The sequence below is a fragment of the Salvia hispanica genome, chromosome 4, assembly GCF_029641045.1.
Source record: "Salvia hispanica isolate PSC_SH4W2 chromosome 4, Shi_PSC_v1, whole genome shotgun sequence".
NCBI classification, from domain to species: domain Eukaryota; kingdom Viridiplantae; phylum Streptophyta; class Magnoliopsida; order Lamiales; family Lamiaceae; genus Salvia; species Salvia hispanica.
Window position 1 is genome coordinate 20,766,964 of NC_142695.1, and position 14,388 is coordinate 20,781,351.

At 42.0% G+C, this 14,388-nt stretch overlaps 4 protein-coding genes and 1 pseudogene across 4 annotated transcripts; 3 read left to right on the forward strand and 2 right to left on the reverse strand.

The window, feature by feature from the left end:
• Window positions 1-187: 187 nt before the first annotated feature.
• On the forward strand, window positions 188-2,245 carry LOC125191833 (pentatricopeptide repeat-containing protein At2g22410, mitochondrial pseudogene; annotated as a pseudogene).
• On the forward strand, window positions 2,208-2,906 carry LOC148927445 (pentatricopeptide repeat-containing protein At5g48910-like). Its single transcript, XM_089057660.1, has one exon. The coding sequence runs from the start codon at window positions 2,208-2,210 to the stop codon at window positions 2,574-2,576; it is 369 nt and encodes a 122-aa protein (XP_088913786.1). The 3' UTR covers window positions 2,577-2,906.
• A 95-nt stretch (window positions 2,907-3,001) lies between these two features.
• On the reverse strand, window positions 3,002-5,296 carry PGN (Tetratricopeptide repeat (TPR)-like superfamily protein). Its single transcript, XM_048089256.2, has 2 exons — window positions 4,543-5,296; window positions 3,002-4,450 (listed from the first exon to the last, which is right to left on the reverse strand). The coding sequence occupies exons 1-2, from the start codon at window positions 5,128-5,130 to the stop codon at window positions 3,248-3,250; spliced, it is 1,791 nt and encodes a 596-aa protein (XP_047945213.1). The 5' UTR covers window positions 5,131-5,296; the 3' UTR covers window positions 3,002-3,247.
• A 242-nt stretch (window positions 5,297-5,538) lies between these two features.
• Window positions 5,539-8,816, reverse strand: LOC125196458 (alkaline/neutral invertase A, mitochondrial-like). The gene is made up of 6 exons (XM_048094979.2): window positions 8,013-8,816; window positions 7,460-7,619; window positions 7,086-7,297; window positions 6,389-6,882; window positions 6,250-6,298; window positions 5,539-6,161 (listed from the first exon to the last, which is right to left on the reverse strand). The coding sequence occupies exons 1-6, from the start codon at window positions 8,676-8,678 to the stop codon at window positions 5,835-5,837; spliced, it is 1,908 nt and encodes a 635-aa protein (XP_047950936.1). The 5' UTR covers window positions 8,679-8,816; the 3' UTR covers window positions 5,539-5,834.
• A 1,087-nt stretch (window positions 8,817-9,903) lies between these two features.
• LOC148927446 (uncharacterized) lies at window positions 9,904-11,685 on the forward strand. Its single transcript, XM_089056597.1, has 4 exons — window positions 9,904-10,434; window positions 10,514-10,670; window positions 10,832-10,896; window positions 11,551-11,685. The coding sequence occupies exons 1-4, from the start codon at window positions 9,904-9,906 to the stop codon at window positions 11,683-11,685; spliced, it is 888 nt and encodes a 295-aa protein (XP_088912723.1).
• The last annotated feature ends 2,703 nt before the right edge of the window (window positions 11,686-14,388 follow it).

Sequence of the window (14,388 nt, forward strand, 5' to 3'; positions counted from 1 at the left end):
TATCTATTAAGGGCCCTTATTGGGCTATAGTCATATACAGCAGTTGAGCGAATCTGCAGAAAAACTTGAATTAAAATTCATTACTTATATTATTGAAACTTTTAAACCTTGAGATTTAATCTGATCTCTCTCTCAAAATTTCGCGTTCTCTCTTTGCTGAAAGCCTTTGTGCATCGATATCTTTCTTATGAGTTCTGCAAAGCGAAGTGCATTATCAGCAATTAGATCATCCCTAAACCAGAAATCCACTTCAAGAGCTACAATAACTTGCTCGGAATTGGAGACTCTTTTGTCTCAATGCCATACTCCGCGCTTCTTTAATCAGATTCTGTGTCAAACCATCTGCTCTGGTCTTATTAAAGACACTTATGCTGCTAGCAGAATTCTCAAATTTTCCACCGACTCATCGTTTATTCCATTTGATTATCCTCACAAAATCTTCGCCAAAATTGACAACTCAAATGGGTTCATCTGGAATACAATGCTGAAAGCTTTTGTCCAACGGAACAGACCAAAAGATGCAATCTTTCTGTACAAATCAATGTTAAAGAATGGTTATATGTTCATGGACAACTATACCTACCCCATCTTGATTCAGGGCTGCTCTCTCCGTTTCTCTGAATTCGAGGGGAGAGAGGTGCACGATCATGTTGTCAAGATTGGTTTCTGTGGTGATGTTTACGTTGTAAATAATTTGATAAACATGTACAGCGTGTGCGGGCGAGTTGAAGATGCCCGAAAGGTGTTCGATGAAAGTCCTGTTTTGGATTTGGTTTCCTGGAATTCAATGTTGGCTGGATATGTTTTAGCGGGGAGCGTTGAGAATGCGAAGGTGCTGTATGCTCGAATGCCTGAGCGAAACATTATTGCATCAAACTCTATGATAGTGTTGTTGGGGAGGAGTGGTAGGTTGAGTGAGGCGCGGGAATTTTTCGAGGAGATGGATAAGAAGGATGTGGTATCTTGGACTGCTATGATATCTTGTTATGAGCAGAATATGATGTATAAAGAGGCCTTAGATGTGTTCTTGACAATGTTTAGGAAAGGAATTAGTGTTGATGAGGTAGTCATCGTGTCTGTGCTTTCAGCTTGTTCGCATTTGACGAGTGTGAGAATGGGGGAATCAGTTCATGGTTTGGTTGCAAAAGTTGGTTTTGAATCTTATATAAATCTACAGAATGCTCTAATTCACATGTATTCAAGATGTGAGAATGTCTCAGCAGCGGAGAAGTTGTTCAAAGCTGGTTGTGTTTTGGACTTGATATCTTGGAATTCTATGATATCTGGCTATGTTAAGTGTGGATTGGTTGAGAAGGCTAGAGAGTTGTTCGATAGGATGCCTGAGAAGGATGTTGTATCGTGGAGTTCAATGATATCAGGCAATGCGCAACATGGTAACTTCTCTGAGACATTGGCGTTGTTTCATGAGATGCTGCATCAAGGTGTTAAGCCTGATGAGACCACTCTCGTGAGTGTCGTTTCAGCGAGCGCTCAGCTTGCTGCTCTCGACCAAGGAAAGTGGGCTCATGCTTACATACGGAAGAGTGGGATGAAGGTTAACATTATTCTTGGCACAACTCTTATTAACATGTACATGAAGTGTGGAAGTGTGGAGGAAGCAATGGAGGTTTTCGATGGGATGGACGAAAAGGGAGTTTCTTCTTGGAATGCTCTGATCCTCGGCCTGGCAATGAACGGGCAAGTTGAAAGGTCACTTGAGAGGTTTGAGGAGATGAAAAGATGTGGAATGGTGCCAAATGAGATAACTTTTGTGGCTGTTCTTGGTGCTTGCCGGCATATAGGTCTGGTAGAGAAGGGCCGTGAGTATTTTGATTCGATGGTGAAAGATTATGACATTGAACCTGGCATTAAACACTATGGATGCTTGGTAGATCTTCTTGGGAGAGCGGGGTTGCTTAAAGAAGCAGTGGAAGTTATTGACACGATGCCTATGCCAGCCGATGTTGCTACTTGGGGCGCTCTGCTCGGAGCTTGCAAGAAACATGGTGACAAGGAAATGGGAGAGAAATTAGGAAGGAAACTTATCGAGCTTCAGCCTGAGCACGATGGGTTTCATGTATTATTGTCGAATATTTATGCCTCTAAAGGGAACTGGGAGAACGTGGAGGAGATAAGAGACATTATGGTGAGGCAAGGTGTGGTTAAAACCCCAGGTTGCAGTATAATCGAAGCCGGTGGTGTTGTGCATGAATTCATGGCTGGAGACATCACACCCAAGGATTAAGGAAATTGAGGCAATGTTGGCTGAAATGGTTAGGAGATTAAGGAGCCTAGGTTATGCACCGGGTACAGATGAGGTTCTGCTTGATATAGATGAAGAAGAGAAGGAAACAAATCTGTTTAGACATAGCGAGAAGCTGGCAATTGCCTTTGGCTTGTTTGCAACAAATGCTCCTGCACCGATAAGAATAGTTAAGAATTTGAGAACCTGCAGTGATTGTCACGAAGCAGCAAAATTGGTGTCCAAAGCTTTTGATCGTGAGATTGTGGTGAGGGATCGGCACAGGTTCCACCATTTCAACTGTGGTTCTTGTTCCTGCAACGATTATTGGTAGCAGATGCCTATATGGCGTGATGCCAAATGCAAGGATTGATTATGATTTAAGGAGCATTCTCCAAGCTGACCGAGAGTGCGTTCATAGTTACTGCACGAACATTGCTGGGATTGCCAAGATTATGACACAATATGAAGATACGAGGCTTTGCAGTGAACAAGAGCCTGGCCACTGAGTCAAGGTTACATGTATTTATGCCTTAATGCTCATCATAATTTGGGTGTAGCATCAATTTAGAAGTAGTGTGTTATTGTATCAATTGCCCTCTGAATTATTCTTCACCAAGTCTAGCACAATCTTCACTTTTTGGAATAATTTCATAAATCATAATGTGTGTCATTGTATCATTTTCTTTGCTCAAAAAGTGAGCATAACAATACAAAATATGCACATGCTTCGCAGGAAACCATAGCACATTTACAACATACAACATAACTCTGCAGTTAGATTCAGTCATTAGTGGTATGATCCAAATCTCATGCTAAGATTTCTTCATTTCTGGGCATCACTTGAATAAATAAATAAATGAAAGAATGAGTCTTTTCTTCAAAATCTGATGTAACTCCTCAAGGCCAAAGATTTCGTGTTTGAATCTCACCGGTGCCTCTACGAGTCCGCACTTTTAAAGACACTGCCTCGAAGTCACTTGCTTCCCAATGACTGTCAGCTCCTCACTCCAAATCATCTTCTAAGCATTGCAAATCAGGATTGTATCGAGCATCTTTTATATGCAGTCCCAACGTATCTACAGCTTCATAAACCCAATCGATATGGGATCCCATCTTATCTCCTGCAACGAAAGTACAGATCTGATTCTTCACCTCGATCCAGCTCATCCCCGCCTCTTTCTTGCTCCCCATCCCTTTCAATAATTTTCTTATCCTCGCAAAATCCCCCCACTTCCCGTTAGCAGCATATAAGCTAGACAGCGCCAGATACGTCCCAGCAACACCGGGCCTCAAGTCCAACACCCTTCTTGCAGCTTTGCTCCCCAGCTCTGCAAGCTTATGTGCTTTGCAGGCTCCAAGAAACGCCCCCCAAACAGATTCATCCGGCATAAACGGCATAGCTTCTATCAGCTTGTACGCTTCCTGAAGCCTCCCTGCACGACCAAGCAAATCCACGACACACCCATAGATCTCCTGATCCGGAGTTATGTTGTACCTGTACACCATTGCTTTGAAGTACTCCAGGCCCTCGTCAACAAGCCCTGTGTGGCTGCAAGCGTTCAAAACAGCAACAAACACAATCCGATCAGGTCTGACTCCGGACTCAACCATCTTATTGAACAGTGCAACAGCTTCCTTCCCATGCCCATGGCTGCCATATCCAATCATCATAGAGGTCCAAGACACAACATTCTTGCAATGCATCGCCTTGAAAATCTTGCACGCGCTCACAATGCTACCGCACTTGGCATACATGTCGATCAAGGCATTGGCCACCCCCATGTCGTCGTCAAGGCCTCTTCTCACGACCCCACCACGAACCTGCTCTCCAAGCCCCAAGATTGCAATGTTAGCTACTGCAGCTACGACAGAGGTGAATGTGAAACAGTTTGGCACGTGGCCTTCAAGCATCAATCTAGAGTAGAGGTCCAGGGCCTTGTACGGATCCGACTTCTCATACCCTGCAATCATGGTGTTCCATGTGATTATATCTCTTTCAACCATCTCACCAAAGCATCGATCTGCATCAGTCAGACCAACACACCGGCAGTACATGTCTAGAACAGAGTTCATCACAGGGATATTCGTTTCGAATCCATGTTTGAACACTGTAGAATGTATCTGCTTCCCAAAGGCTTGCGATCCAATCGAAGCGCAAGCCCTAATAGCAATAGAAACGTTGAACGGATTCAATTCAGCCTCCTCCTGCAGCCAGCAAGCACACATACACATGAGAACTAAAAGCAAGAATTTACAAACGAAGGAATGAACGATCACGTATGGAGGTGAGTGGATACCAACAACATTCTCCTAAAAACATCAAGACCGCCATGGCCGTCTCCCATATGCGTATAACCAGCAATCAGAGTTGTCCACGTGACCGAGTTCTTAACACCAATCTCCTCAAACGCGGTGCGGGCTCTGTCCATATCATCGCAGCATGCAGCGTACATGTCCATGAGCGCGTTGGCAACGTAGATGCTCCCAAGGAAGCCATGCCGGAGGGCGAGCGCGTGGGTCATGGCGCCACGGGGGAGAGAATTCATGGTCTTGCAGGCCTTAAGTACGCTGGAGAAGGTGAACTCGTTGGGGCGGACGTCAGGAAGCATGTCGCGGAAGGCGGCCCAGGCATCGGCGGGGCGGTTGCAGGAGGTGTAGCCGCTGATCATGGCGGACCAAGCCACCACGTCTCGGTCAGGCATTTCGTCGAACAGGATGCGGGCGTCATTGACGAGGCCCGCCTCCAGGTATGATTTGATGACATTTGTGGCAAGGACTGAAGGGGGTTTCGGGGCAAACGGTGAACTGAAATGGGTTGATGAGGAGAGTGGGAGAAAGTTGGGGAATCTGGGATTCAGATGATGGACTAGCTTTCTTGATGTCATTTCTTGTGTTGTTTTTAAATTGACAATGTAAAGACACACAACGTATTTAACAAAAGATTATACTTACTCTTTGCTCTTCATGCCTCAACAGAGACAGTAAATAGATAGGGGAAAATAAATTGATAGAAACGGTGAATTTTAATTTACAACTCGACTATTTCATGGATGAACTTTAATTCAGGATATTTTTAAATAGAGGTCAAATTAGTTCAATTTTTTTAATAAAATAATTCACTTTCATCCAAATACATGACCCACAACCTATTATAATTTCTACTACCATCAATAACTCAACCCATCCTAAAAGAATATTTTCTTTTTAAAATATTTTTTTTAGTTTTTGCGCATGTAAGAACATAACCATAACAATTTATTTCAGTTTGTACTTTGTAATTAGATAAGTAGTAATGATGAACAAAAAGAGAAATGTGACTCAAATTCATATATGAATTTAATCCTCTCCTATCTAGCTACTATAATGTGCTGCATCAACACAACACTAATAGGCCACGCCACCATTACATAATATATGGGGCTCTCCTATTTTCCTTGCTATATTAGTATACAACAGTTGGCTTCTCTAACATTTCACAAATCTAAAAAACAACACTAGTAACCTATCGTCTGTACAGCACAGAACCGTTATATGTATTATATGTATATGTATATATGTATGGTGTTTTCTTGATCCAAAGTAGAATAGATCAGACCAGAATCTGAGACTTGGCAAGCATGCGCGAGCAATTCTTCCGGTTGGAGTTGCTCACAGCACACACACAGTTTTCGAGAATATCGTAGTCTTCCTCCCACAACAAAAGGGCAGCTGCATCGGGCTTCTCTATCAGCATCTTCGATGTCAGGTATCCTGCAATAGACCATGTCTGGTACAACCGCGCCTGCTTCCCTATGAACTTCCCGTTCTTTGTGTCGTAGTATTCAGGCCACCCATCCATAGGAAGCCGCTTCTCAACTATGTCCAGAGCCTTCTTCGCCATATCCGTCCTACGCATCTTCATGCACGCCAGCGTGAACTGCGTAAACAAATCAATTCATCAACTCCACACAAAACACACATTTAAGCATCAAATGATCTGTTATTTTTATAAAAGATATTCTTACCTGCCATAGAAGTGTTGGCCAGGATCCACCATTATGATATGACCAAGGTCTGCAATAATCACTCAGATTTTATAAGATATATACTACAAAACTACATCCACATGAAAGCATATACGGTAAGGTAGTTAAGGGAGCTTACGTATTCTTGGGATCGCTTCCAGTGATTATTCGCCACTCCTCTGACTCGACAGCAGGATAACACACTTTAAGTGGCATTTGACCAATAAGATCATCCCATTTGGCTTCGATCAGATTCAGTACAGCCTCATTCTGTCTTGGAGTACCCAGAGATGAAATGATAGACCAGAGGTTTCCGAGGGTAAAGAACCTAAAATCCATATGAGCCGGCTGCAGGTTGCCAATGAGATAACCGCCCGTCTCAGGAATCCAATGCATTAACCAATGAGGAATTTGATCAGGGTAGATATTAAACTTGTTAGTGGCTTCAGTCGAGTACTCCTCAGTCTTATAACGATAGATCTCATTAATTTTCTTCAGATCGACCCAATAATACTCCCTGATGTGAAAAGACAATGCACTCAGTCTATTGTTGATGGCCTTCACCAAATTCTTGGATCCCTCCTCTATTTCCAGCATCTCACGAGAGCACCGGAGAGCTGAGTAAAATAAGGACTGCAAAATAAAATTAAAATGAATCATTCATGATACTTGCATAAAGTTGACCTGCAATCGATGAGTGAACTCATCGTTCTTAACTTCCAAAAAAATTTAAGAATCCCATAACAAACTATCATTCTGAGTCTCTGACCATATAAACTAGATAATAAATCTGCTAAGAAACAAACAATTCTTATGAGGATATGCAGCAAACTTACTTGAATCTCTAATGGATGACCATGAATACCCATCCGACGATCAATCATACAGGAACCATCAGTAACAAGTAAAGAAGGAAACATATCAAAGCCATCTGACAAACAGAGGTTTATAATAAGTTTTATCCCTGTCTGGACATCCACTCTTTCCTGCAAGGAGTAGTCCCCGGTGAGCTTCCCATAAGCTCGTAGTAAGATAATCCACCAGAGTCCTAGATAAATTAGGAACAGTTGCAACATCACAGAAATGAAAACTAAAACATGAAGCCCATTTAGCCAACACCTTAAATGTATCCATCATTGAGGTTCACTGCTAAACACTGGTAAAGTAAACAGAGAAGAAAAAGAACCTAATAAAGAAACAACTTGCATACCAGAATCTACAGGAGCAACACGTCCAATAGCCGACTCCCCAAAATCTGGATCAAGAACTTCCTCAGACTTATCATCTTCTACGGCAACAGATCTAACTTTAAAACTTGCTGGCATTAGGCCTTGTCCAGGACTATAGCAATCCACTGTTTTCTCCCAACTCTTGAAACAATGAGGTAATATAAGAAAACGAAGGAACGTCAGTCAAGTAGCCACATCAATGATTAAGTCAACTAGTAAAAGATTAGCTATTCAACAAATGCACTGTAATCCAGAATCAAGACAAGGAACTTTCTTGAATCAAGAAGGTGAAGGAACATGAATCAAGTAGTCACATCAATGATCAATCAAGTATACTACAAAACCAGGGAAGATAAGGAACATTCTTTTATCAAGTAGCCACATACATCAACGATTAAGTCGAACTAGTAAAAGATTAGCTACTCAACAAATGCAGTGTAATCCATAATCCATCTTTCTCTATATATTAAGTCCCAATGATTCATCGTAGATTATCACAAAACGATGCAATAAAAGCAAAGCAGAGTTGATTACCTGCAGCTGCAGAGTGTGAAGCAAGAAGTTCTTGACGATCTCTCCCTCACCCTTGAGCAAAAAGGCAAAGGCAGAAGGGACAAAATCACGTATAAACACCTGATCGTAGTTAAGCGGCGTCTTGTCGTCGGGATCATTTGCGGCCACAGTGCCCACGGGGCTCCCGCAATACGTGACAATGGCGTTCCTCAGCAGCCTCCACGCCTCCTTCTCCACATCAGTCTCCTCCTTCCCCGCCTCCGCAAGCATCGCCTCCCTCGAGCACTCATTCTCCCCACACTCTTCAACCCCCTCATCCTCCGGCGGGGGCTTCACATTGATGCCTCCCTTCACGTAAATCCGATCGCATTTCTTGTCGCTGACGCGCCTCTCCACCGGAGACGAGAAATTCCTCAAATGCGGCGCAACCGCGAAATGGGCCCTTGTCCTCTTGCTGGGATTGAAACAGCAGGAGCTGGAGAAGATTCTGGATTGGCCCCATGTGGAAGACAATGCCGAATTCCGCTTCTGGGTCCGACCAAGAATGGTGCGAAATCGGGAAGCGGAGAAGTGATTCGGATTGGATGAGAAATTGGAGGATTTGGGGAGAGGGACGCCCACGTTCTTGGAGGGCGACAGGATTCTGGAACATGGCTTCATGTTCTTGAATTTGAAAATGGTGGCCATTTCTTTCGATCGAAACAGCAATTTGAGTTGTGGGGAAGATTAATGGGATGTTGAAGAGAGACGACTTAGTTAATCCGAATTAGAAAAAAAAGTAAAAGAAAATGGAATGGATTCCAGAAATGGGAAGAGGGGAAGGGATTGCGGAGGGAGGATTCAAATATGAAGAGGGAACGGGAAGTATCAATTATATATACGCATATTCTGCAGTTAAAACTGTTGCATTTTTTACGACGCATATTTTAATTCTTGTATTCTAATCAAATTCTATCACTAATATTTACGAATAAATTTAGTTACAACCTGCAAAGAAATCAGGGATCGTTGAGATCACTATTATTTAGGAATAAATTTAGTTACAATCTGGAAAGAAACCATTGGAAAATTGATAGTTGTGACTTGTGAATGATTTTTATCGTGGGCATATACTTATAATTTAGGCATTGTGTATTACCTTGAGTGGAGAGTAGTTAGTTGTGAATGATTTCTTATCATAGACAAATAATCTCTCCTTCCCAATTTAATTTTCACTCTTTTCCATTTCGGTCCGTCCCAACTTAATTGTCACACTTCATTTTTACAATAAATAGTTAATAGGTCACTCATTCCACTAACTCACTTCACTCACATTTTATTATAAAATCAATATAAAAAAGTGGATCTCACATTTCACTAACTTTTCCAACCAACTTTTCTTTATATTACTTAAAACTCGTGTTCACTCAAAGATTGACAATTAAATTGGGACAGAGGGAGTACTTACTAAAAGTTGGCGTTGCTTCATTTACTTGTACATGTCAAAATTACTCCCACGGTCCCACAATAAGGGCGTGTTCAGTATTTTAGAGATAGGGAGAAATGGGCCCATTTTCGTCGTATTATGACCGTTTGGTGTTTTTGTATCATTTCCATTGGGCCCGACTACAAAACGAAGGCCCGCAGTGTTCCTCTCTGTTTTTGCCTTAAATCAATTCTTCGATGGGTGCTAAGAGCACCCCCAGAATTGATGACAATTTTACGGAGTTAGCCTTCTCATTTTTTTCACTTCCCCCCCCCCCCCCCCTCTCTCTGTCTTGTTAGATTTCATTTTTCAATTTCCCCCTTTCTGCTGAGGGAACCCTAGTGAGAAAAATTGGTCCAATTTTTGTTCAGATTTTCGGCCAACTGCTCCATCGGAGTTTAATTAAGAGGCGACCTACATATAAGGCAGGTAAATTTACACACTATGATGAGGTCCAGCACAACAAATTATGCGAGCTTGATGTTGATGCTGGAAGACATTATGCTAATTTACCAATCGGAGACCAAGCTACTTGTACATAGGTACATGAGCGCACGAAGCAGATCTGCGGAAAGGAGAATTTTAGACCATGCCAGACGGTTCAGTTTGTTGAAAAAAATTCCAGATCAAACAAAATACCTGAATCGCCTAGTTCGTTTTTCAAACGTAGATTGTGTAGCTAATCTTCGTATGGACGTAAATACCTTTGGTAAACTTTGTAGAATTTTATCCGAAAGGGGTAGGCTGATAACAGGGAAGTCCCTACTTGTAGAGGAACAAGTAGCAATATTCCTTGGTGTTCTAGCACATCACAACAAAAATCGGGTAGTCAAATTCAGGTACAGGCGATCCGGGGCAACCGTGTCCTATTATATGCAGAAAGTCCTTTGTGCCGTTTTGAGCTTACATTCTATACTCCTGCAAAAACCCACCCCGGTGACAGCCGACTGCCCAGATAATGGATGGAAGTGGTTCCATGTAGTGCAAAGTGTTAGTCCCTTCAGCTTCATAGATGTGAACAACTATCTTTGTTATAATCATATACTAATTTTGCAAGGTTGCAATTGGTGCTTTGAACGGGACCCATATCGATGTGTTGGTTAGTAATGAGGACAAGCCAAGGTATCAGACTCGAAAAGGGCACATTGCTACAAATACTCTAGCCGTATGCGATCACCAAATGCAGTTCGTGTATTTATTGCCGGGATGGGAAGGTTTAGCAGGCGACTCACTCGTACTAAAAGACGTTGTAACGCAAGAGCATGTTTTCAAGGTCCCCTAAGGTCATAACTAAGTTTATTATGTCCTATACACCTCTATACTGTTCCATTTTATAGTGTATTTATCAATTGTTGTTGGTGTTGATGCATCGCAGGTTATTACTACTTGTGTGATAATGGGTATGCAAACAGCAATGGGTTTCTGATGTCATATAGAGATGTACGTTATCATCTAAAAGAATGAGGTCCGGGTACAGATACGCCTCAGAATCCCAAGGAATTATTTAACATGCAACACACAAAGGTTCGTAATGTAATCGAACGGGCTTTTGCAGTGCTGAAAATGCAGTGGGGGGATTCTTCGAAGTGCTTCATACCAATGTTTTAAAAATCGGACCGGCAAGTGAACCGGTGTGACTATCGGTTCACGGTTCAACTGGTTCGACCGAACCACTAGTTGAACCGGAATACTGTAGCAATAATATATTTATTACATAAAAATATATATATAATGTATTTTTATATAAAATAGAACTCAAAATAATGAATTCAAAATACTTGTCCTAGCGTAATACCTATGTAATACTACTAATTGAATATAAAAGCATGTCTCTAGTATAATTTTAATAAAATAGAATATAAATTATAATTTTAAATGCTTTCCCACACACCCATACGTCACGCAACCACTTTGATAAATACCCTAACCCTATTTTCAATCCCCACACCTGCAGCTGCCTCTCAGAAATTCGCCACCCCTTCCATCTCCATTTTAAAACCCTTTACTTCCTTCTTGGTTTGAGATATTCTTATCTTTTTCAATTCTCTTATTTTGCCACTCAATCTTGTGATGTTCACTGCTTTAAATCAACAGATTTTTGATCTATTGGAGAAGGGAAACAAACAATGCAGTGGGCAAGTGAATCTCATAGTAGTTGCACTGGATATTCTCGACGATTTTCAGAAATGTTTCAAGAACCGGTTCAACAAGCCAGTTTGTCTGATCTAAAACGGCTTAACTAGCTGACGGTTCAAAAGGCCAAACCGGACCGGAGAACCTACCGGTTAGCGGCCAAACCGGTCGGACCGGCCGGTCCGGTCCGGTTTTTAAAACACTGCTTCATACTACCCAATCGAAACACAAATCCGACTAATAATGGCATGCTTTTTGCTGCACAACTTCATTCGTCTGGAAATGGCAACCGACCCAATTGAGCTCGAGCTCAACGGGTAATCCACGCCTCTAATGAGTGATGAAGACCATGTTGCACGAGAGTACATTGACTATGTGGAGCCTTCGCCGGAATGGACTCAGATGCGGGATGACATAGCCCTAAATATGTGGAATAACCGTTAGAAAATGTTGTTGTTTTTAGTAGGTTTATGCGTGTGTGCGATACAATGTTTTTAACTTGTCCGCTTTGGTACTCTGTCTCACTTGGATTATGTTGATCTTTACTTTGCTTGACCAGTTGTAAGAACCTTGTTTCATGAATGCATTTTAATTTCTAAAACCCATATTGCAGCTTGATGTATCAAGGCGGTGAAACACCGGAATGTCACTGTGGTGCTGGCAAGATGGAGCTCCGATGTGCCGGCCCGAACGCAGTGAATGCGGGAAGGTACTACTTAAAGTGCCCTGCTAATGAGAACCATCCCATCTCATTCCAATGGTATGACGAATACCGAAGTCACAACAAGTGGCATCCAACAGAGGCTACAAGCAAACGCATCCGAGAGGCCAGACCATCAGTTGTAAGGGATCACCGTCATCCGAAGAGTTCACGGGCGCATGGTTGTGCATCGAACTCAAATACCGAAATGAAGATTAATGTGTTGCTTTGTCTGGTTGGTTTGCTGCCGTAAAAAAAAATGAGATTATCGTGAATATAACACATTCAAAAATTAGCCAAATTTTCCCGACGTAGAGGCAATCGCTTGTCGCGGTGTGTATTTTGATTGTGAAGTGGATGTAATGTCAGTTTAACACCGAACGTTTCTATGTTTTTTGGCTCTTGTTTTAGCTGACATATAACAATGTACTAAGTTAATACTCCCTCTGTCCCATTAGAAATGCAACGTTTTCCTTTTTGGGTTGTCCCACTAAAAATGAAATGTTTCCTAAAATGGAAACATCACTCTCTCTACTTTTCCCTCTCTCTTACTTTACTCTCTCTTCATTAACTCACAAAACAACACTTGCATAAAATCCTGTGCCAGAAACCAAATGTTTCATATTTATTGGGACGGAGGGAGTATTTTTTATAGTGGTTATGGTTATTGTAAACAGACACCTTTATTCAACACACTAGAGAACAAAAATTTCAATTCACCTGTGAGATCAACAAACTTTACTACACCAAATCAAAAGGACAAAATGATTCGGCCTTTTTTACATGGAGTTGGTTTGGAGAGAATGGCTTATTTATTATCAACAAGACTTTGGATTGGTGTGGTGAGATTAATGGGTTGAGTAGGTTGCACTAAAGCAATAAGCTTTAGCACACACCATTAAATGTCACAACCTCCACCCACAAGTAAGATGCATATATGCGTATACTTCTCCGATTTTCTTTTTGAATGACAACAATTTGTCCAGATTTTTGGTGCAAAAAATGTTGAATTCGTCGAAAGTCTTAGCAGAAAGTTGTCAAAATATTTAATGCAGCCTATGCCTCAATCCTCTATATAATATCAGTGTTATTGTTTACCATAACCACATAAGCATAAACACTCACCTTCTCCTACATGGATTTGAATATACCCGGTCTAGCGGCTTTTTTCTACGTCGGAAAATGATCAGCCGATTGCGACGACACCTTGTCAAGTGTCTCATGTCCCTCAAGTCAGATACATAGTGGACGCTCAAATACTTTCCAAGTTGGTTCCTACTCACAGCTCAACGTCAGGTCCAGCAAAAGCAAAGTGTGTTCTTCTCCAAGGCCCAGCTAAGCCAGCGTGTGGAGCACCTGCACAAACGCTACAAGACATTCAGGGCTATTGTCCACACTAATGGTGCGTTTTGGGACATGGAAAACAGGTTTGTCCGAGCTTCCGATGGTTTATGGCATAAGATAATAAAGGTATGTGTATTTACTTTCACCATTGCATCAAATCATCTTCTCAATATGTATAAAAATATTTGTCTGGTGAGGCGTTTAACAATTTGGTTTCAATATGCAAGAAAAACGAGTTTGCGGGAGCTTACTACTACCACGATGCACATATGTACTCCTCTCTTGCATGTTTATTCGGGATGGATGACATCAAGGTGGAGGGAGAAAGGGAGGTTATTGAGGTATCAGATAACACCGCCATAATAATGTCGGAGGACACTATGCCTGTTGATTTAAGGAGGATGATGACGAAGTTAACTCCCTCGCGGTATTCCGGAGGCCAAATGTCAAGAAGAAACTGTTCGATGAGGATGAGATGTTGACCGACAGAGAGTCATCCACTACTGAGGGATCAGACCTCATTGAAGTTGCTGCTCGAGTCCAGCTGCAGCCTCGAGTTGAAATGAGGCGATCCCTACCAAGGCCGACGACATTTGGGAGTGGAGATGTTGGCCCATCTACAAGGTCCCCACATACTAGTTCTTGCGCCTCCAACTCTCCTATTAGGTGGCTGCCGCAAACTCGCAAATGAGTGTGTCCGTATGATGATGAGGGAAACACAATGCCAACAAGACTAACTGTAGTATGTAATGGTT